The sequence below is a fragment of the Coptis chinensis genome, chromosome 3 (genome assembly GCF_015680905.1).
Source record: "Coptis chinensis isolate HL-2020 chromosome 3, ASM1568090v1, whole genome shotgun sequence".
NCBI classification, from domain to species: Eukaryota; Viridiplantae; Streptophyta; class Magnoliopsida; order Ranunculales; family Ranunculaceae; genus Coptis; species Coptis chinensis.
The window spans coordinates 63,836,488-63,859,649 of record NC_141458.1 but is presented as its reverse complement, the minus strand read 5'-3'; the positions used below and the strand labels follow the sequence as shown (position 1 = coordinate 63,859,649).

The 23,162-nt window shown below is 37.1% G+C and overlaps 2 protein-coding genes and 1 pseudogene across 6 annotated transcripts; 2 read left to right on the top strand and 1 right to left on the bottom strand.

Moving 5' to 3' along the window:
• Positions 1-953: 953 nt before the first annotated feature.
• LOC147510381 (protein HEAT INTOLERANT 4-like) lies at positions 954-14,459 on the top strand (annotated as a pseudogene). Its single transcript, XR_015218810.1, has 14 exons — positions 954-2,453; positions 2,548-2,586; positions 2,695-2,746; positions 2,847-2,910; positions 3,057-3,115; positions 4,214-4,338; positions 4,506-4,565; positions 5,627-5,719; positions 6,196-6,254; positions 6,924-7,000; positions 10,080-10,141; positions 10,222-10,269; positions 10,577-10,705; positions 14,071-14,459. The product of XR_015218810.1 is annotated as a protein HEAT INTOLERANT 4-like (transcript).
• Positions 14,460-16,431: 1,972 nt separating this feature from the next.
• Positions 16,432-16,767, top strand: LOC147510380 (uncharacterized). Its single transcript, XM_086598116.1, has one exon. It carries the CDS (start codon positions 16,432-16,434, stop codon positions 16,765-16,767), a length of 336 nt encoding a protein of 111 aa, XP_086454242.1.
• A 295-nt stretch (positions 16,768-17,062) lies between these two features.
• Positions 17,063-22,773, bottom strand: LOC147510379 (uncharacterized). 4 transcript variants are annotated; one of them, XM_086602372.1, is made up of 10 exons: positions 22,303-22,773; positions 21,733-21,824; positions 21,413-21,524; positions 20,280-20,316; positions 20,028-20,097; positions 19,759-19,863; positions 18,723-18,873; positions 18,243-18,325; positions 17,521-17,614; positions 17,063-17,442 (listed from the first exon to the last, which is right to left on the bottom strand). In XM_086602372.1, the coding sequence occupies exons 2-10, from the start codon at positions 21,761-21,763 to the stop codon at positions 17,355-17,357; spliced, it is 771 nt and encodes a 256-aa protein (XP_086458498.1). In that variant the 5' UTR covers positions 21,764-21,824; positions 22,303-22,773; the 3' UTR covers positions 17,063-17,354. The 4 variants fall into 4 exon arrangements, with proteins under 4 accessions (XP_086458498.1, XP_086458496.1, XP_086458499.1 ...); XM_086602370.1 differs by having other exon boundaries at positions 22,276-22,507; XM_086602373.1 differs by lacking the exon at positions 22,303-22,773 and adding an exon at positions 22,082-22,137.
• Between the last annotated feature and the right edge of the window lie 389 nt (positions 22,774-23,162).

Here is a 23,162-nt window from a genome sequence, read left to right as displayed (position 1 = left end):
ACAGTCAGAGCCCAAGAATATGAGTTTTCATTCTAGATCCAAGCACATACATGTGCGTTATCATTGGATTAGAGAAGTTCTCGAAGACAAGCATTTGTGCATTGAGAAGATCCATACCGACAAGAATGGGTCGGATATGGTGACCAAAGTTTTACCGAAAGGTAAGTTTGATGTTTGTTGTGCTATCGCCGGAATGGTAGCACACTCCCTCTGTTGATTTGGAAATTGTATGGAGGTATCCCCCCTCACTGTTCGGGGGGGGGGAGATTGTTGGAGTTATCCCTCACATGAGGAAGAAAAGAGAGAATCCGGTGATGTTTGCGTAAAGAAGTTTGAGCGAACGAACGCTTGAAACTAGTCTTGCCCAAGGAGCCTTGGAGAAAAAGAAGATGGTTTTTTTTTCTCAGCTTTTTTCGAAACAAGTCTACTGAAAATTATTTTTCTGAAATTCGAAGAAGGCGCGCGCTTGAAATGGCCTGTCTGAGGGCACGCCCGCACTCAAGTCTATTTTTGTCAGAATTTCTATTTCTGAGAACCGTGAGTTTGCAGCATAAGAAAGGGGCTTTTGGCAAAACGTAAGGGACGAACTAAACAACACAAAAGAGAGAAAAACCCAATTTTGAGAGCTATCAAAATTGAGAGATAACCTTTGCAGAGAGAAAATTCTGTAAAGAAAGAGGAGTGATCTAGTAAGGTGAGAGACTGAAAGGAATAATTGTAATCTTTCTTCCCACGTTATAAAAGAATTAGCTCTTATGGAAGTAGACACCATTGGCTGAACTACGATAGATCTTTGTGTTGTGGTATATTTTACTTCTTTGCATTATTATCTGGTGTTAATAGTTGTTTAGAGAGTTGGGCATGTTAGGTTGGTTGTGGTGAATATTTAGAGTTCATATTACAAGTTATTAGTGAATCACACACCACAAGGTAGAAAAATCAATCTCTTGAACTCTCAAGCTACTGATACACGGATGGCACCAATGTGGTGATCAGATGTGATAGATTGAGGATCTAACAAGTTCTTGAAGATTGAATGACGATTTAACAAGTATCTACTGAAGACTGAATTGGAATTCAATATGAAATGAACTATGCTTTATTGAATTATAAAGATGCTCTTTACAGTCTCTCCGTTTTGCTCCTTCACAGTTTTTTGTGGGGGAGAAGATAATGAATTTCTCTCCAGGATCAATCCTTATATAGCCTTTCCAAATAGCTTGACGCGTGTCTTTTTCTTCTTCACTTTCTTCCCGCTCTTACATGTACTATAGATATCGACCTCTAAAAGAAAACATTAGGGCTGCGATATTTGCCCACGACACTACCTGCGAAGTACCAACAGATTGAGACCACCAACGCTCCCACCGCAACTTTATTGATAATGGTGAGGCCTAGAACAAACCGAGTAACATCACTCAAGCATCTGGTTACATTTGGTCCTACAAATGAAATTTGAGACTTCTTGCCATTCTATCAAACTTCAACCGGGACAACTAAAATTAAAAGTGTAAATGCATGACAGGGTAAGATTACGCCAACAGAGTCTAATTACTGATGATGAACAAGTTTTTGCCAGTGTTGGATGATGACCCGAGAAGTGGGACAAATTGAAATGTCTTCTCTGTTATGGAGTTAAAGGAAGTTCAGTTATTGTAAATTTGTAACAACTCGTCGCCAAACGGTAGTAGACTCTATCACTCTCCAACCAGTTTTAGACCCTCTCACGTGTATCATTAGTCCGATGGTTTCCAACTCCATTATATTCCTAATTAGTTTCCACTTTCAGTTGCCAAACGCACTCCCAAGTTATCTTTGTGTTTTTGCACATGGAAAATTGATTAAGGAAGAATGGTGTTGTCTGAGAAAATACATTTACAACTCTTATCTCATTTGAATCAATATAGAGTAGGTCCTAAAAGGACTTTCTATGTTCCTCACAAAGTCTGTCGTTACTAGTACCACATATTGAAGTGTTGAGTGCTAATGAAGATCCTTTCCTGGCTGCAGAATCGGCTCCGAAGTTGCACTTGTCCTCTTCATCAACTCGGCACAGTGCTTTGGATCTTAGCGACACTCAGGCAACTTAGGAGGATAAAACTCGTCTTTAGTGAATCTTGCCCAACATTCTTACCACTTGGATGATACCACACAATGCAGACTCGAGCTGCCACCTATCGATGGCTGAGCAAGCCACTAGGATGATACTAATTGTTGTACAAAAATAGTTTTATCCACATGGGCCGGGCAGAATTCCTAGTACCTCCCTTTCCGACTCTCTCTCTCTCTCCTCATTTCAAATTTTATTTCGAGTTGCGTCGTTTTCACGCAAAGGCCGCCTTGTATAAATATATACTTACTGACAATAATTTATTTTTTCCGTTGTCAAAACAATGGGGAATAGGGCAGCAGCAGCTACTTCTGATGAATGCTTCCAAGAGAAACGTAATATGGTATAACTTTCTTCCTCTTTGGTTTTTTCTTGCCAATATGCTATTACTACTCTCTGTTGATATACTAATTGAAACTTTGGTTTTCATTTTGCAGGAAGATTTATGGAAAACTATTTTCCTTGTTGGAACTGAGGTTCGCTTTAAATTTTAAACTACTAAGTTGTCTGTTTCTTATTATTACTGCGAAAAAAACTCGATATCTTACTTTAAATGCTTTTGTTCTTATGTATTTTTAATGCAGTGGGATCAGTTTTATAGGCTATCAGTTCAAATGGAACTTTTCAAATTTAGAAGTGAGTGAGGATATTTTTTTTTGTGGGATTAATTTCTATTATTTAATTATTTTGCTTAACAACGATTTCCTTAATGCTAATATAACCATGCTTTGTTCAGGATGCATTTGAAGAGAATGGAGTGCTTCATGGCAACAAAGTTTATCTTTTCAGTTGTACTAAGCGTAATTTTTTATGTCTTTCCGCTTCTACTTTCTACTTTGGTTAGGTTATGTCTGAACTTATCTATATGCATTTTTAATATTATGCAGATTGATATCCTAACTTCATTATTATATCATACTAATGGTCTTCCGTTTCTGTTTTTTAGCTCAATGCTTACCTGTATACGGTGAAGAGAAAGTAATCTTAATCCCTTTGGTGGTGGCAGTAAGTTCCCTTTGCAAGCTTTCTGTTAATGGACATCATTGAGTTAACTCCTCGTTTTGGAACTGGTGTGAATATTTCATAGGGCAATTGCTATTTGCGGTTTTCTCTTTTGTTGATTAAGCTAGTTGCTTGTAATACAGTTCAGGAAATTTTGATGGGACTGGTATTGCCTGGGGTCAAATTTAGATAAGATCATAGCGGAATTATTAGTGGAACACTTTGAATTTTTAATACAAACAGGATTTTTTTATGCACGCGGTGCTTAAACTTATAATAATTGTAAAGATGCGCTTAAAATAGTACAGTATTATGTGTTTCTTTTTTGGCATTAAAGAACAACCTTAATGATTTTTTATAATGAATACGGAAATAAGTTGTTGAATGTAGAAATAAATCAGGCAACTTGATATCTGCTTATGAATTAACTTGTAAGTCCGGAGATGACTTAACCATTATTATGTAGGTTGTAAGTCGTAAGTATTAGCATACTCATAAAAGCATTTATAAGACCTAAACGAAAAAGAAGACAGTGGCACTTACTGATAAGTATTACCCCTTTTACTGATGATGACTGGAATATATCTTGTATTCAAAATTCAAATGTATTTTTTCTTGTTTGTTTTGACGTTAGATCTTGATATCTTAAGCAAGCCGAAGTAGAAGCTTGCAAAATGAATTATCTGCAGGATCACTTCAATACCATTTCTAACTTGGAACTGTAGACGTTATCTGATTGAATTCTTATGTTTTTATTATTTGCATGACTGGATACTTGTTAAAACAGTCTGATCAACAAAATTACCCTGTTAATTGAAATTGTTGGAGGCATTCTTAATGCTGTTACCTATTGTTAATTCAATTATTACGTACAACCCCAGATGAAGTTTAGGCTACAGTTCTATGTTGGGTTTCTTCTGTATATGTACTTGATTCTCTGGTAACATAGTTGTTGCCCTAGCTGATAATTGTTATTTATTAAGATAGACTGGTTTTACATGTTCCACTCATTCAATGAATAAGTAGTACCACATAAAAAAGTCTTCCAGCTAATATACATTTTGTATCTCATGCAATTCTTCAATTACCTCTATTTGACAGGTTGTGTCTCCTTTCCCGCCTTCTGATAAGATCGGTATTAATTCGGTTCAAATGGAGCCTGAGGAAATAGTTCCCATGAATCAAATGAAAATGGATTGGGTTCCATACATCCCACTAGCATATAAGTATTCTCTCCTTACTTTCTGTTGTGTTCTTAGACCTTAATTATTATTTCTTGGAATTGCCATTCTATCTCTTAGCTGTTTCTGATTTGATACGAGTTTACAATACTCTATACTCTATCCTCCCAGTACATATATTCATATGCTGTTTCAATTGACTTTCCGTACAGGGATAGCCAAGTGGATAGACTGAAGTCTCAGATTTTTATCTTAAGCTGCACTCAAGGAAGGTACTACTGTCTTCATTTTGCCAGCCATGGATTTTGTGTTCCTGTGCTATCAGTTATCAATTTAGTATTGTACATATGATTAAGATCAAGTAAGTTGACTATTTCTTGTGAACTTTTGACACTCATATGGCTCATAGTTCCCAAAGTGAATCATTTGTGTTTTAAGTCCATAATCTGGTGAAGGAGAATACTGATTCGCAAGGCTGACTACTAAATGCAAATTGCACTAGAATGTTTGATTTATAATGCTGGATTTCAAGCCAAATAAAACGTGAGAAATGGTTTTGAATCCATTTTCATACTGTTTATTTTACTAAAGCTATAGTATTTTAGCTTAAAAAAGGATTTCATTTCCAAGTAAAGGTCCTACATGCTTTTCTCTTCAATATATCTAGATGACACTTTTTATATTAGTAGTGCTCATTCCACCTAATGGCCACCATTGAATGTCTGCTTCTCTCTATATTGCGTCTTTTTTCTGGCTGAGACAAGTTTGGCTAACACAACCTGGTAAGAGCTACGCACTGAATGAATTGTTTTCTATATTCAAACTACGTAGATGTGAATTAAGGAAGCCGCCTGTTTGCTGCTTGGAGTGTCCTTCTTGTGCTACTATTGAAACAAAATCCATTAATATCTGTTTCTTGCATGTGCACATGTTTGACTATGTCTTGGAGAGTTGGAGTTATACTGAGCTATGAGCTATCAAAGCAAGACGCTATCTTCTTTCAATAATTTTAGTCCTCCATGTTGCTGTATTCCTGCCTTGTGAACATTCTGTCACTAATTTTGAATCAGTACAAATGATCAATTTTTTTTTTTTTTTTTTTTTTTTTTTTGAATCACTATTCACTATGGACTTGGATTTGTTTAAAAGCAATGTAAATGTGCTATTCCTGGGCCTGCCAATTTTGTCTTGAACATAATTATTTAATGATCCAGCTCTATTAGTCTTGGAACAGTGTTATATCCTATAACACCTTCAGGAAGGTTTTCAATCTATATGAAATAATTATTTCAAAATTTGCTAGTGCAGTCGTCTGATCAGAATTACATGACAGGGAGAGATGCAGAAGGAAATGTGGTGTTTGCTTTCTCTGGAGGTGGCTCTATGAAATCTGTGCTATACCAGGAACTGAAAGCAATTCATATAGGTTTGTCTATAAGCCTATCTATAACAAAGGTGGTAGTCAATTCTGACTCACTGAGGGCAATCCAAATCATGAAAGGCATAGAAGCTGCACCCTGGAACTGCTGGAACCTTGTCACGGCTATAAAAGGATCCACTACCACCATGGAAGTGATTTATTTTGTGCATGTATTCAGAGAAGTGAATAGAGCTGCTGACTTTCTAGCTAAGTTATCAACAGATTGTAATGAGGAACATATAGTTTTCTATCCTCCTCTATGTAAAACCCTCTCTCAGATAGTGGAGGAAGATGTAACAAGATGTTACTTGAGAATCTAATACAGGTGGAGGTCTGCCTAACCTCAACAACATTTCTGAAAACAGAATTACATGATTTCTGTTGTTATTTATAACCATAACCACCAGAATCATATTTTTTGAACATTTACTTGTACACTTGTCTAATCAAAATCTTATTATTCTTGTACCTGTTTGATGCAGGGCTGCTCTGAGGAATCTGGAGAAAGAGCGCATCAAGAAATATAAATATTGTCTTCCGTGTGAGTTATCAATGTCTAATGATATTTGCCTTTTAAATCTTATTTTTTTGAACCTTATCTACACATAGCAGGACCAAAATCTTGAGGACCTAAACTTCTCTTTTAGATGGTCTTTAGAAACTTAGATGTCCTATATCTTCAGCACGTTAAACCCTTTTTCTTCGGTTGTATGCGATGGATTAGTAGGAACTTAAATGAAGAGGCCCATTGAAATCTAAAGCTACAAGTGCAGTGCCCTTCCAAGTTGTGTTTTGAACAGTGCGGTTATCCAAGTGACTTTTACCACAAATCCAGATTGTGACTCATGTTTTTGTTTAACCATTTAAAATGGACAATCCATTTTCAAAGGACTTTCCACAGGAGCACCGTTTTGGCTCTTGTCAGTTACACATGTGGAACGTTAATTAGATGTTTGTAATAGCTTTCGGCACCTCTGACAGTCTGTAGCTGTCCGTTCTGTATTATTTGATGTTTTTCTTTGGGAGGTTGTGATGTTGTTTGGGTGTTATTTTGTTTTTTTTGTGGGGGTGGGGTGGGGGTGATGTTAATGTATGGTTAGGGTAGCATTATCAGACGTTTTGTGTCACATCAGGTGTTAGATACTACCACTGTTTGACATCATCTTTAGATACTGCTTCTCTTTGATATTTGACATTGTTCTTTGTGTAGATTTTTACCAGCCATTCAAAGAAGATGAGTTTGAGCAGAGTACTGTTGTCGACTTCTTTTTTCCTGCAGAACCGCCAGTAAGTTTAAACAAACTTAAACAAGTACACAAGTTTTTCTTCCCGATTGTCTGTCTTGAAATTTTGTCTATTACAAAATTTTGCTTGAGTAAATGCTATTGTTGTGCTTTGATAAAATAATTGGTTTATCTTGTTGTACCTGCAAGTCGTTTGCGAGTTTGATTGGGAACTTGATGAACTTGAGGTGAGGAGTTATGATGTAGATTAAATTGGCGGAAGCTTCAGTTTATCAAATCTACTCTTGAATTAAACAAAACAACTAAAACTAAAACAAATCTTTATTTCTCTCTAAAATATTCTCAATAACACAACTCTCCCTGAACCCTAATTACCAACCCATTATTTATACTAATCCTAAAAACTATAAACCAATAGGAACACGACATGTGTCAACTAAAATAGAATAACTTAAACTAGTGGGCTAACGACCCATGAGCTTGGACTCAGCTAAGGGGCACACACGTATAACACTTGACAGACGAACTAATGCTCTGCATCATTCTCCCCAACTTGAAAAGAACTCGTCTCGAGTTTATATACGCAATTGACTGATGAAATTCGCTGTAGCTGATGCCCATCACTCTTCTGCTGTTCAAACGAGTTCGACCTTGAATTTTGCCTAGATAATTACTCACAAGAATAAGAATATACCATAATGTATGCAAGTTTGCAAAATCACCATAATGATTTCTCTGCTCTATGGGAATACTACCACATCCTAAAACAGCAAATACGCATACCTCCAATTGTAACTTTAGATGCACAGAACTAAAGAGCCTTGCATAATTAATATCAAAATCCTCCCAAACCGGATCGGCATACTCAACAAAAAGATTCCCAGACAAAGAGGGAGTAGTGACACAAAATTCAGATTCATCTGCTTTGCATTCATCAAATATTGGTGGAGTATCTAAAAAACTATCATGGTCCTCCTCTGGACAAACATCAAAAATAGGAGGGGAATCCCAATCAACACGGTTTAACTCCATATTACAGCCCTCACCAACAAATAAATCCTCAGTAAAAGAAGAAGTAGAATAAGCCATAACGGGCATAAAAGTGGATGCATCATGGCTGTCCACTATAGTGCTTGGTGCGGCTTGAACAGGGCTTGCTGTCTCGATTTCTGGTTTTTTAGCATACTTATTTTTCTCATGTGATGTAAGAGAGAAAAACATACCAGATTCCCGTGCTTCAGCCAAGAATGTCGTACACATAATGGTTTCTATATTTGGTGGTTTGAGCGGTTCCAAGATTAATTTCCTGTCGTTATGCAAGAATGAGTGAGTGTTCTTGGCGCCATCATGAATACTCCTGTGATCAAACTGCCAAGGACGCCCTAATAGGAGATGACAAACGTCCATTGGAACAACAGTGCACATTACTATATCTTTGTAAGGTCCTATAGTCAGTGGATCTAAACATTGATGATTGACTGCCACTGGATCTCCCTTTTTAAACCATTGGATAGAAAATGGTTTCGGACGTTTAGTGTTGTAGTCCTAGTTTATCGACCATCTCTTGAGAAACTAGGTTATCAGTAGAACCACCATCAATAACAACAGTACACAACTTACCTTTACTGATACATCTGGTTCTGAAAATAGAACGGCGCTTCCATGTCTCTTTATCACCCTCCCCAATGATCATTGCTGGTGTTGCAACTAAGGAGAAGTGTGTTGCTGATATTACTGGGTCTTGTGGATGCTGTTTTAGGGAACTCTAAGCTGACGGATTTTGCTTGAACAGTTGAAGTCAGCACTGTTCTTAACACAGTGTCCTTAGTACTTGGTGCTTCCCACAAAGGCTCACCTAGATTGGGATTAGGCGCATCCCAGTCAATTTTAGCGCCAGTACCCCATCCTACATACCAGTCGTCTTCATCAAACTGATTTAACTCTGATTCTGTCATGCCAGTCAGATCTATCGACATAGCTCTGTAAAGATTGAAACTTTAATCTTTAGAAGTAAAGATAATCGGTTTTTTTTTTTCCTTGAAAGAAGAAAAATTGAATCTCCGATGAGAAAAGAAGCAAAAGATTGAAATTTAATTTCGGGTGAACAGTAACACGATGAACAGTATTTCGAGAACAGTAACAACGAAAAATTAAAATGAATAAGAAAAAAGGAAAATTGGATTTTTCTCAGGAATGATTCGTGCTCCGATACCAAATGATGTAGATTAAACTGGCGGAAGCTTCAGTTTATCAAATCTACTCTTGAATTAAACAAAACAACTAAAACTAAAACAAATATTTATTTCTCTCTGAAATATTCTCAATAACACAATTCTCCCTGAACCCTAATTACCAACCCATTATTTATACTAATCCTAAAAACTATAAACCAATAGGAACACCACATGTGTCAACAACTAAAATGGAATAACTTAAACTAGTGGGCTCACGACCCATGAGCTTGGACTCAGCTAAGGGGCACACACGTATAACACTTGACAGACGAACTAATGCTCTGCATCAAGTTATGTCTATGTTTTCATGAGGTTTGATTTTATCTTCATATTATATCTATCGATCGCATATACCAGAGGTTATGATTATCCATTGGTCATACTCATCTTGTCTGAAATGGAGGCATGGCATAGATAAAAGGGATATGAGTATACCCATTAAAATTTCATTGATAGAGAGGCCCTAGATTAAACCTATTTGATTGCATAGATTAAAGTGGTTTTCATGAGTTCTGATGTGATCTTTATCTTATATCTGTCCACTGCATATACCAGAGGTTATGATTATCCATTGGTCATATTCATCTGAAATGGATGCATTGCATAGATAAAATGGTTACGAGTGCCTATATCCATTAAAATTTCATTGGTAGTAAGGCCTTGGACTAAACCTATTTGATTGTGGTTTGGACTTGTGTATGTATAGTCTATAACTCATGTACATAATTGCCACAAGCCAAGTAGCTTTTGTCGACCATTGCAACAATAAATGGGTTGCAAATGATAAGTGACGGGATTTTTCGTCTAAATTCAAACATTTCATGTCTGCAGTAGAAGATTTATATACTCCTTATTTCCTGTTCAAAATATTGTTTATATGATCTCCAGGAGTTGTTGATGAGAAAGTAACAAGCGGAGACATAATAGAAGATCAGAAAGACGATTTTAAGGTATTCCTTTATCATTTGAGCATTTAATCAGTTGTTTAGGTTTTTAAACTGACTCGTGAGCATGCCATATTTTCCCACAGAATTTTGTCAGAGAGAAGGTCAAGGAAGCAAAGAACGCTAATAGAGAGGTATTATCACTAAAAACATGTTAGCACTTATATTTAATTAAAGTATTGACTAGCACATAGGCATAAAATATCCTTATAATTCTGAAAATGTTGGTGGATACCGGAGGTATTGATATTTCTGATAATTATCCACAGTGTTTTAGCCCTTTTCCAGTATTGCCTTCACCTGAAATATTGAACCGGTTTTTATCTATATGTCAGAAAATTGACAGTCCTTTATCAGTGGGTAATGGCAATAGGTAGTTTGTGTCTCGAAGACTAGTGGCATGTTCTCATGTGAAAACCATTTATGTTTCCTTCCTTGTAGGCAAAGGAAGCCCGCAAAAAGGCTGTAGAGGAAATGAGCGAGGATACCAAGACGGCATATGACAGCATGCGGTTCTATAAGTTCTACCCAGTGCAGTCACCAGATACTCCTGATGTATCCAGTGTAAAGGTATATTTCTCTCTCTTGCTTTCCATAGAAAAGGTTAAAAGCTGATCAGTAGCGTAATTGAAATGCCATTTTTTTTGAATAATATTACTCAGTAGTCCCTTTTTTGTTGGTTGGATAACAGTAGAATACCGAAGTTTGTAACAATTCTCTATTAAAAATTTCTGGACATAATTTGAATGACAAAACTGGAGTGCATTCCTTATTTGCTTTAGTGGGGTAGCTAGGTTCCAATTCACAAGGTTAGGTTGAAATAATTGTAAAACATGAATCTGGATTCATGAATGAAAAAGAAGAATAAAACACTGGATAATAATTATATCCAGGAAGGAAGTATCATTGCTATCGTCAAGATGTGAGACTATTTAATTATCTTGAGATATGATGTTTTGGCTATTGATGCTATATTTTCTTTTCCGGGGTGAGTGGCACTCTAACACAAAGTATTTCCATAGAGTTGCCAACATGAGAAATCGAAGCAATAGTTTGGCCTGCATAGCAATTGATGGCAATATAACTAGAGATGAAACCATTATAAGACAACATATAATCAGTTTTTACTCTGATTTATTCAAGGAAGACACGGTATCAAGACCAAAACTAGATGGCTTGCATTTTGACTCCCTAGACTTGTCACAAAGAGAGGTGCAGGAGAGGGATTTCGATGAAGATGAAGTGATTCAAGATCTTAATGCCCTTGATGGTGATAAATCACCAGGGTCTGATGGTTTCCCAATGCTCGTATATAACCGTTTTTGGCATGTATTTAAAGACGATGCAATTGCTGTTTTCCGAGAATTTCAGATTTCCGGATTCTTGGACTGGAGAACTAATACCACTTTCGTCTCATTGATAATGAAGAAAACTGGAGTACTCTCAGTAGGTCATTACCATCCAATCAGTTTGATAGGTGGAGTCTACAAAATCTTGTGCAAGATGCTAGCTACAAGACTCAAATCTGTCACTGGTTGTCTAGTATCAAGTTCCCAAGGTGCTAGTATTGGTGACCGACAGATTCTAGACAGTGTGTTGGTGGCAAACGAGTGTATTGACTCGAGACTTCGACAAGGAAAACCCGGTATACTGTGTAAGGTGATATCACCAAAGCTTTCGACCATGTAAACTGGAATTTCTTGGATTATATTCTTCAAAGGATGGGCTTCGGTAGTAAATGGAGGAAGTGGATTCGAACATGTGTATCTACGGCCAGATTCTCTATCATGATTGATGGCGCACCCGAAGGAAACTTCAAATCCCAAAGGGGCTTAAGGCAAGGAGATCCCATATCTCCGCTTCTTTTTGTATTGGTTATGGAGGCTTTAACTCATCTGACAAAAAAAAGCGATCGATAATCAGTTATTATATGGTTTCTCCATTTGTGTTAACAGAGTTGAAGTTGCTATCCTCCAATATGCTGACAACACTCTTTTCCTTGTGGATTCTTCACATAGTTGCTTGGCTATGATTAAAACCATCCTTTTATTGTTTGAAGTGGCTTCCGGTCTTAAAGTCAATCTTGCAAAATCTTCAATTACCGGGGTGCGTGAGGTGCACAACTTAGACACTCTAGCCGAAGTTATTGGTTGTCAAATTGGCTCCTTACCAACTAAATGTCTTGGACTTCCTTTGGGCGCCAAGTACAATAATAAGGAGGTTTGGGACATCGTCCTTGAATCTTTCCACTTCAAATTGGCAGGTTGGAGAAGGAAGTTACTCTCTAAAGGTGGTCACCTCATTCTCATGACCAGCACCCTTGCTAGCCTTTGCATTTATCATCTCTCCTTACTGACTATTCCGGCAAGTATTGCTAAGAAGATTGAAAAGATAATAAGAGATTTCCTATGGGGTTCTAGTGAATGAAGGAAAAAGTTTCACCTTGTGTCATGGGACATTGTCTGCTCACCAGTGAACGAAGGAGGATTGGGCTGTCGTAAACTGAGAATTATGAATCAAGCTTTATTAGGGAAGTGGCTATGGAGATACAGCATGGAAGACAATGTTCTATATGGAAGAACATCATTGAGGCAAAATACGGGTCTTGCGACAATGGAGGCAGACCCTCGACAGTGAAACAAACTTACGGATGTAGTTTATGGCGCAGCATCCAAGCATCTATGGACGAGTTCTTTGAAGGAATTCATCACAAGGTCGGAAGAGGTGAAAAAACTCGCTTATGGCATGATGCATGGTGTAGTGACATACCTTTGCGTATCATTTTTCCTGTCCTCTATAGATATGCCGAGCTCAAGGAAGGCACTGTTGAGAATCACTTATCTCTTGGTGGAAATACCTCTTGGGATCCTCATCTTAGAAGACGAAATCCCCGTGGAAGTGAAGGTCATTGTATTAGATCATTGAATGCCCTTCTCCAAAGTGCTCAAACAAGTGACGAGAACGATTCTTGGGAATGAAAACGGTCACAAAACAAAGTTTTCTCAGTGAAGTCGTACTACATGCATCTATTTGGTGTCAACCGGGTTGTGACAGTGCACCCAAATCCTTTTCCTCACAAGATTGTTTGGGAGGTGGCAATACCTTCAAATGTCAAGTTCTTCATGTGGTGCTTAATGTGGAACTAGACTCTTATTGTCGATAATCTAAGGAATAGGGGTATGTATTCCTAACAGGTGTGTGCTATGCCTTGCTCAAGAAGAATCTATTTTGCACCTCTTTACTTCATGCACAATTATCACAACGCGTTGGAGTAGTTTCCTCTCCAACCACACCATGCTAGCTGACTCGATTCGCTCAGTTGAAACAGTTAGTGAGATCTTCTCCAGTTGGCCACCTCTCCGCGCTAGAGGAGTAGGAGAATATATCTAAAACATTCTCCTTACGCCATTGTTTGGTCGATATGGTGTACACGGAATAATATCATATTTCGTGATGAGATTTTTTCCTTCGACAAGATGATCGACCGGATCAAAGGAAGTGTTTGGGCCTGGTTATGCATCAACAAAAATGCCTACACTGGGCATAGAAGCCATTGTTTTTTCGACATGGTTTTCAGCTGGGCAAGACTTGTCGACGACCAATGGTAAGGTGAATCTCCTGTTACTGAAGCTGCGGCTGCGTGCTTTGTACTGGGTTTTTTATATTGTTCTGTACTTGGTTTTTTCTCTGTTATCAATGTGAGAATGAGAGGATCTCCCTCACTGTAAAGATGTACTGTTGGATTATTCCATTGTATCTCCTCCAAAAAAAAAAAAAGTAGAAAATGAGAAAAGTATGCTGGTGTAGTGACTTGGAAGATTGAATTCCTAAAAGGATGCATCTGTAGGTTATTAATATTTATTTTATGTTAAATCGGTTAATATCATTCATTAGACTAACCATATGCTGCATCTTTTTTGTTTGTTGTTTTGCAGTCACCTTTCATAAATAGCTATTATGGGAAGGCCCATGAGGTCCTCTGATAGTCTCATCGAGGACAGCTGGGTTTTAGTGTTAGAGGTTCCCTTCAGACCTTCTTGATGGCTTGGCAAGTTAATTGCTTTAAAAATTTTGACCATGCCGAACAATTTTGATATTCTGAGTGGGAAAAAGACAGCCCTCCACTCTGTTTGAGATAAAGTTTTGTTGAGGTATACAAACACTCTGGTTACAACGGTTTCACCTTTCTTTTCCTTTTAGTAATTTGCTTTATCTTCAGCTACATGTTTATGAATTTTAAGAATAATTGAGATGGCCTTTGCAGATTTTATCTTCTTTGTTTGAGCAAATAGTTTGAAATGAAGTTTTAGTTTATCGAAAGTAATACTTGGCACTGGACTACATTAGTTTGCGAGGGAAAGGTAACATTTGCACATGTAACCTACTCATCTACAACCTGCAGGGATCATGAAGACCATCTGTTTATAAAACTACCCGGTTACCTCCCCACTGCTTAGTAGTGGAAGTATGTCATTCGAAGACAATTTACATTTGATTAGTTTTGCTGTTTAGTTCCGCAATTGGCATAAAGGGATGCAAGTTCATCATAAACAATCTCACCCATTGGTTCCCGTCCAGCTGTGCTTGAACTATTTCATAAAATTCAAATTCTAGTCCAACGACATAATAAACTGAGATATAGTCCATGGATGAATTGAAGAACTGTTTTTCTGATAAAATTTCTATTCTAGTTAAGTTAACTTGTTAATTTGATATGATATTTCATAATGATTTCTAACCTATGAACTGAATCAAAGGAATACCGCATGCTTTCTGATATGATTATATCCAATATCATCTATACATTACTTAGACTACGTACTAGTTACTAAAACACACTCAAATTCTTGAAAGTAGAAAAGAAATCTTGAAATATGAAATACTCTAATGCAACCAATGATCTTGTAATAAAAATGATCCAAAAACAAAAGATCCTCTGGACATCTGGTGTCCTGTACTTGTGTAGTGTGTTTACTCCAAAGCAAAGCGAAGTGGGAGAACAATATTTCTCTTTTACATACTTCTATATGTTAAATGAAGATGATTTTGCAGCATGAACTAATTTTTCTTGGTTGTTTGCTTATATTTTCACTTTTTGAAAACCATCATGTCGAATCGTTGCTGATAAAATTGCAGCACAATTTATAGGAGTCTCTAATCTTATTTTGTATTTCCTACTTAAAATCCGAAATGTATACAATTATATGCCCTACCCATATATATCATCTTATTTGCTTCAGTAGTTCTTGTGGACTTCCTGATTATTCTGTTGAAGCGTATAACTCCAAGCCTATGTCACGTACTTGAGAAGAAGTATTGCGCAAGTTGCTACTACTGCGTGAGTTCCAGTCGAGGCTTCCTACTATTGGGTGAGTTGCTAGTTCCTAGTTGCTACTATGGCACATAGTGGTTTAGACCCACTATTGCGTGAGTTCCAGCTCCCCAGATCATGTTTAAGGCTTTAAGCCCCATGGGGTGATCACTGCTGTCTGGTGAAATTGATGTAAAAATTCAGTTCAGTATCCAATGAAATTTCCAAGCTCAACTAGTCTATCACTCTATCCTTCGCTAACCAAAAGTTTAAAATGCAGCAATCTACTGCACTTCTATAAATCACACTATATGAAGTGTTGAAATCTGAAATGTATACAATCATATCCTACGGAGCCTACCCATAATATGTGTTTGTTTCACTAGCTAATTATTTTGTACTTTTTGATTATTCCGCACGCTCCAAGCCTATGGTGCATATTTGAAAAAAGAACTACAGTGAAGTAGTGACTATGGTCTCCCTTGAGCAGATGCCTTGAATGGTTGTAGCTACTTGTTTTGGGTGGGAGAAACTTCTAAAAGGGTCAGGAAATTTGAAACGTACTTCTTAATGAATTTAGGTTTAACTGAAAAGGACATACTAGTCCCTCAAGTACAGAGGGGAAGCAACTACCAGTCGTTCCCAAGAATTTAATTAGACCCTCAAAGAAGAGACCTTTTGAAATAAATTGACGACGAGTGAGAGATTAGAAACCTTTGGTGCCATTTTTCAACTTCACATGAGGCAGAACGCAATTTTGCCATTTTGTGTCGTATGTGCATGACCATGTCGATGGGTTTTGACAATATCTGGGCTTCGGTGTGTTGCATTATCTGTACGAGAACGGTACAATGAAGAGTTGTAGCAGTTAATCTACATGTGAAGATAATGCAAACAATATATAGTTATATACTACAAGACTTGTAGTGGTGGGACTGGGAGCTGCGGTTGGTGGTTGAGGCATAACAAGCTAACAACCAACTACATGGCAGAATCCTACGCAGTTATGGAAGGAGTTAAAAAGGCACTAGAAATGGGTTGGACAAGTATTTGTGTGGAGACTGACTCTTCTTCAGTGACACAAGCATTTCAAAGTGACACGGTTCATTGGAAGTTCAAGTGTGCCTCGCAAAGTCTTAAGGAGCAAGCAGTTTGGGTCAATGTCACAGCTACCTGGAGAGAGGTTAAATTCAGTGCAGACTGCCTATCCAGATATGGGGCAACCTTCGCTGAACGAACAACAATGTGGTGGAATGAGAAGCCTGGATTCCTAAATAGAGTTGAAAATCATAATTCCACTTACTATATATTTGTGTCTTAATAGACTGTATGTAGTGTGGCAGCAGATGTAATGCTACCTCACCGGTCTTTACCTTTTGTTTCTGTAATTTTCCTTTCCTATTTGTAACCCGTTTCATTTTATCTATTAATCAATCACCCGGCCTTAAGCGAAAAACCAAAAAGAACACTCTGTTTCACATGAAGTAAGGAAAAGAGTTTCAGAAATCAAGTAATAATCGACCTTGGATTTTACTAAAACGCCGGCTATGTGCCCATTTCCACTCAGATCAACGGCAAATAAATAATCAGCGTCCATGTCTTTTATCGCGAATAAATGAATGCCAAAAATTCCATATAAATAAATAACCCAACCCATGAAAATTTAGATTCCATATTACAAACCTCATCTAGAATGGATGAAAGCAAATAACAGAACAACATACTCAAAAAAGTTTATTTTAGAGGAGGCGAGAGGATAAAAAACAATATGAAGGTCAACGCTAGTATACCATATACCCCCATACCAAACATCTATCTATAACTACTTACTTCTACTCCTTAGTATGTGTTCCTTCTTCCCCATTCTTCCTCCAAGTAATTCTTATAAAATGACGAATAGTTTAGCAGTTAGGAGTGCGACCCTTCGAGACCCATCCTTGAATTCAGCCAAGTACAAACCTCATCCATCTCTTGAGGGATGGTGTAGTGACCAAGCCTGCATAATGAACCAAAAACTCATTGCTTCCAATCCAAGGAGAAACTGATAGATCTTCTATAGAGGAAAATTGATTACCCATTGTAGGTTCTAAATGTAAGATTTCTGAATCCAGTTGCACTTAAGACTTGTGCAGATTTTTCGCCATGGGTGTACTGGACTACATCATCGCCTGTAACACGAATATAACACATCAAGACATATGCTGAAAGAAAAGTATTTTGGTCTACAGATACAGAGCATAATACAAATAGAAAAAGAACTTCAAATTAAAAGAGTGACAGTTCATATAAAGTGTACTGAATCAAGTAGTTGTTTTCTTCTCAAGACACAGCTTACTTGACTACAAGGATGTGTTTTCAGTACTTGATCATGCAGGTTACTCTCACGCAAGGTGAATTCTTTATAAACAAGCCTCAACTATTGATAGATTCAACTTAGGACTCTACTTTTCAAATTGATCTATGCTTCTAAATCTTCAGAACATGTTTAAGCACTGACGGGTTTGACTCCATTATGTTCAAATTGTAGCCATGAATGCTAAACGTATGTGACTTGTATAATTTGTTGATATAGGTGGATTGCACTTTGTGAAAAAAAATATTGAATCTTAAAAGATGAAATGTAACCTGAAAAGCAATACTAGCACTATGGAAAACCGGTTACTGTCACTTAAATTCAGCAGTGATACAGGGAAGGGAAGAAGAAAAGAGGAGGAAAAGTTTGGACCCTATATCAATTAACTGCAAAATACCTAAGTCTATCCTGGAACATGTCACAAAACATATGGTTATATATACCTCTGCCATGGCAGAGTAGAAGCGGAAAGGATGTAGCGCGTCGTGTAGCTTCATGTGATCCTTCAATTTTGTTCCTCAAGCTCCTGAAAAAACATGGTTTTTGATTGATATATAATGATATACAAACAGGAATAAAGTACAACGACAAATGTCTGTCAGGAATTCTCTTAAACGGATTATCCGTTTATGGACATGTTATATAGTGTCTTGACACAGCTTATTTAGTGTCTTGAACAGCTTATTTAGTGTCTTGCCCACGACCATGTAATAAGGGTAAATGAAAAGTTGTTCAAGACACTATATAAGCTGTTCAAGATGCTAAATAAGCTGTCCAAGACACCATGTCCGTTAACGGATAATCCGTTTAAGAGAAGGCCTGCTGTGTCTGTGTGTGTGTTTTGATTCATAGAAAAGATGAGAACTGAGTTTCTGTTTACATGAGATATTGACAATGCATGCATAACATGAAGGAATCCTGACCTTGAACAAGGAAGCCAACCACTTAGGCCTACAACTACACTTAAGTTGACTGGGTATCGATTTCCATTTCCATATTTCCCCTGAGTGAAACAAGTGGCAGAATAGAGGGCGGTTGCAGCACCCATACTGAAACCCCCGATACCAAGTTTGACTGTGACAAAAAGATATGGAAAATTGATTAACTGATGAAGCCACAATCTCGGTAATGTAACCCATACCTACAAGTTATGCACTATTCAATTATGATGACCATAGTCCGCTTCAATTAATTAGGGCATAGCATGTTGGATAAACAGAGATAGATCATGTGTTATACATGTTATGGATACAAGGTGTAGGGCGTATTAAACATTGGACAATGTTTTTGTAATTCGAAAGCCTTGTTGATATTATGAAAGACAAACTACTTTAATTATCTACTGTAGACTGGAGTAAATACATCGGAAATTCATTGTCTTAATTATGTTGGTAATTCAATTGTACATAAATGCATATATATATATATTAATGACTCAAACAAATTTTAATCTTCCCCCAGACCTTGAGGATATGCTACCACAGAATATCTTAAAACAACAGCATACTCGAGAAGACACAAATTCATTTATGTGTGTGCCTAGATGACAAAACAAGATGCAAAAATGTGAAAACTGGAAGGAAGAACTTGTGTTTGTTTGTACGTAAGTACAATTTGGAGTTCTCTTGAAACACTATGCTTGAGTTATGTTAGAATAGAGCAAAGCATCACTTTTAAGAAACAGAGAAATGTTGTAAACCCTTTTGAGGTCGATTGCTGACAAATTAAATTGAAAGTGTGTTGACATTCTAAACACGTAAAATTTTCTAACACTGACAGAGTACGATCATGCCATATTACCATAACTAGAGCTCCATCGTGTACTATTTACCTAGCTGACAAGGGAAAGGCGCAGAATGAAAATGAAAAGCTAACCAAAGTAAATCCAAGGAGACAAAAGTGGAAAACCAATTTTTCAGGAGGATATACAACAAGGAAAGCTTATAGGAAGGAACCTACTATCAGCAGGTTCTGTTGACAACAGATTTGCAACATGTGCTGCTGAAACATCTAAACCATCCACATCATCAGGTCCTTCTTCAGAAAGGTCTCCCACATCAAACCCTGAGTAGAAATTCGGTAAGCAGTAGTTTAAGATGCTTTTAGTGTTGACTATCATTAGATATACGGTTTTAACTTTGAAGAATTTGCAAAAGACATTGTTTAGAAAATAATTAGTAAAAATTGGAGACGCTAGCACTCAAGGCCTTAAGAGCATTCAGGCTTACATGCAGTGCAGGGAAATCCACCAAAAACTGCTACTGGTCGGGTAGGAGCAGTCGGACATATCCATTTTATCTGCATCAAAACAGAAAACAAGGGAAACAGAACATATTTTAATTTACAGACGATACATGTGACGGTCCATCTATTGGCAATGATTACTGCATGTGCATATTGATTTTATGTATGTCAGCACATGCGTATATCTAATACTGAAAAATCCTATGAAATTCAAGACAATTATTCCTTATCCTTACATTTGGAAGAGGTAGACTTTCCAGGAGTTGTGACCAGCTGCACAACAAAGACAAAGCAGATGTCAAAATAAAAAAATATTGTAATCACCTGAAGGATAATCTGCAACTTTTCGTTGAGGCAACACTCTAAGTTTTATCTATTGAGTATGGAAACTGCTTCTTCTGAAGTTAGAGAAAACCTTTACGACAAATTCAAGATATGATTTATGCTCGCCATAAAACCTTGGGACAGAAGTACACAAATTGAGCATTGTTCTTAGGTACTTACGGTTGAAAACCGCAATAGAACTAAACTAGAAGTTTAATAGAGCATAAGCATATAATTAAAACAGATCACACCTCAACTTGAATAAAATACTGACCTATACCATGTCATACTTTTGGGGGATGTAAGTAGCTCTGTCAGGGATATGTTAATTATGTAGATACATCCTTGGTGGAAAAACTCTTGGGAAAAACCAAAATCTTCCAATAATTTAGATAGTGAACTAGTGGTCCCCTACTTTGCACTAAGTCATTAGTTTAAACATGACTGACCAAAGTAGCTTGTATCGAAAGAGAGATAGAAAGAAAGAGATAACAGATCAAACTCATCTATATTACAGCACAGCTTTGCTCTCTCATCAAATCAATCCGAAAGAGAATCTTATTGACAAAAAGATATATTAAAACTTTGCACCCAAGGACAGGCCCAACAGAACATGACAAGACATTGACATTACCTATCGATCTTTTTTTTTGTTTCTCGAAACCAACAGTCCTTACATGGTTTATACGCTCAGGACAAAGAGAAAATACCACAATCGCACCAATCATTGCCAGTATAACAAGACTCACACAAAACCACCAACGTTAGCATTCTCCGGTCCCTTATATAAACACAATGCTGATGATACATGCACAATTGGAGCAACAGTAACTATGTATGTATGTAGTAATATGCAAGACCTAGTTTCACTTACTACACCGACTGCTTGAGCAAGCTTAATTAAATAGGTGTGCTCAATTTGGAAGAAACTCAAATATAATCATGAACTTCGACTTTTATGACTGAACTCTTTACGAAGAAATAATAAATAACATAATGATTATAAGAAAGAAAGGATTTGACGGCAAAGAAACAGTAAGATTACCTTGAGCCATTATCACCGAGCCCGTGTAGCCAAACTATAGTAGCCTGATGCTTCCCTTTGGGCCTGACCACATGGGTTCTTCCAAACTCTGCTCGTCCAGAATTTCTACTACCTGACAGTTTTCACGAACAGAACTCACTAACAGAGGAATACATTTGCCACGCAATGACCAATAGAGATATAAAGTATAAATAAAACCATACTGACAACTGTACATGAAAGAAGAAAGAAGTAACTAGAAGCCACAATGAGACTCCCAATACTAACAGAAACTTTATGTCTCAATACAAAACAAGCTAAATAAGAAAAATGAAACTAACCAGAGCCCATTGTGGGGCTATTAAAGCTCATCTTGAAGGGCTTAAGAACTGAACTAACACACCCTCCTATTGCAATGTTCTACAAAGAGCTCCTGCAATGAAGAATCAATCAAATTAACAATCTCTATTTATAGAAAAACTGAGGGTGGTCTAGGGTTCAAATGGAATAAAATCGTGTATCTGCATCATCTATTCTCTGCTTAAACCAGCTCAAAACTGGCCCTGAAAACAGCCTAGGAACCCAGAAAGTGAAAGGGCACCCACAAAAAAAGTTAACAATCTTTATCTGCAGAGAATCCACAATAAATATAGCATGAATGTGACCCACACTGGCAGCTAAGAGGGTCACCTAGATTTGCATTACCACAGAGAATCTATGCTTGTGAAAAGTGTTGGCAAATTAAAAAAGCAATCTTCAACAATTCAACTACAACAATAACACCAAGAATATTTTCAAACTAAAATAAAATTTCTACATAAACAAGGTGCAAAACTTTCAGTACTAGAAATAATAAGTTGAAGTGGAAAAAAGGGGCTGCTCACAAAATGCTTAAAGCTTTTTATACTAACCTGAAGTGGACTTGCTTTTGAGTTTAAGAAAGCAACTGAGCTTTACTCCCTCCCTCACTTCTATCTTTCTTGATTCTTTTTTCACTCCTTTTATTCACCTTTTGTGTTTGTTTGTTTGTTTGATGCATTGTTTTGTTTATTGTTCTTGTTAAGAGACATTACAGAAAACACAGACAGCAAATGAGAGCATATAACTCCAAAACCAGTCCTTTCTTACCAGATACTATGAATTGACTAAAATGCCTCTTTCTATCATATCAATAACTTTGATTCCTCATCTGACCCTACCAAAGTATGCCAGTACCTCAAGTTCAATGAAAGCAGCTAATGCTCGAATTTTCAAAAATCATCATCACCATTTTAATGGCTTGCGTAATAAGTTAATAATAAATGATAAGACCAATAAACTTATAAAGTGAATAATCAGTAAAGTGTTATTAGTAAGAGTAGTGCTAGAAGGAATTGTATTTGTGAGTTGCATTACTTGCATACATACCATCTCACTAAATAGTAAAGATAATACTCGCAACAAGTGTCTTTTAGTGAGGACGTGAGGTGGCATGTGTGCATTTGAACTTAAGGTTTTCGATAAAATAAAAATAAAAATGAGAGCCTAGCCTAACCTTGCAAGGTTTGTTTTTAATAATAGTGTATGTAAAGGTGTGAATTAGTCTGGACTTTACAAATGTGATTAAGGTGGAGGAGAAGGGGTTGGCAGATTGGAAAGACCGAGTTTTTTCGGAGCAAACTCCCTACGTATCAAGCTCTCACTTATGGGAGAGAGTTGAATCAGGTCTGGCGTAGTTCAAGCATGTGGCAAGAAGATCTGCGTAACACGTGTATTGGCCAGTACAGATGTG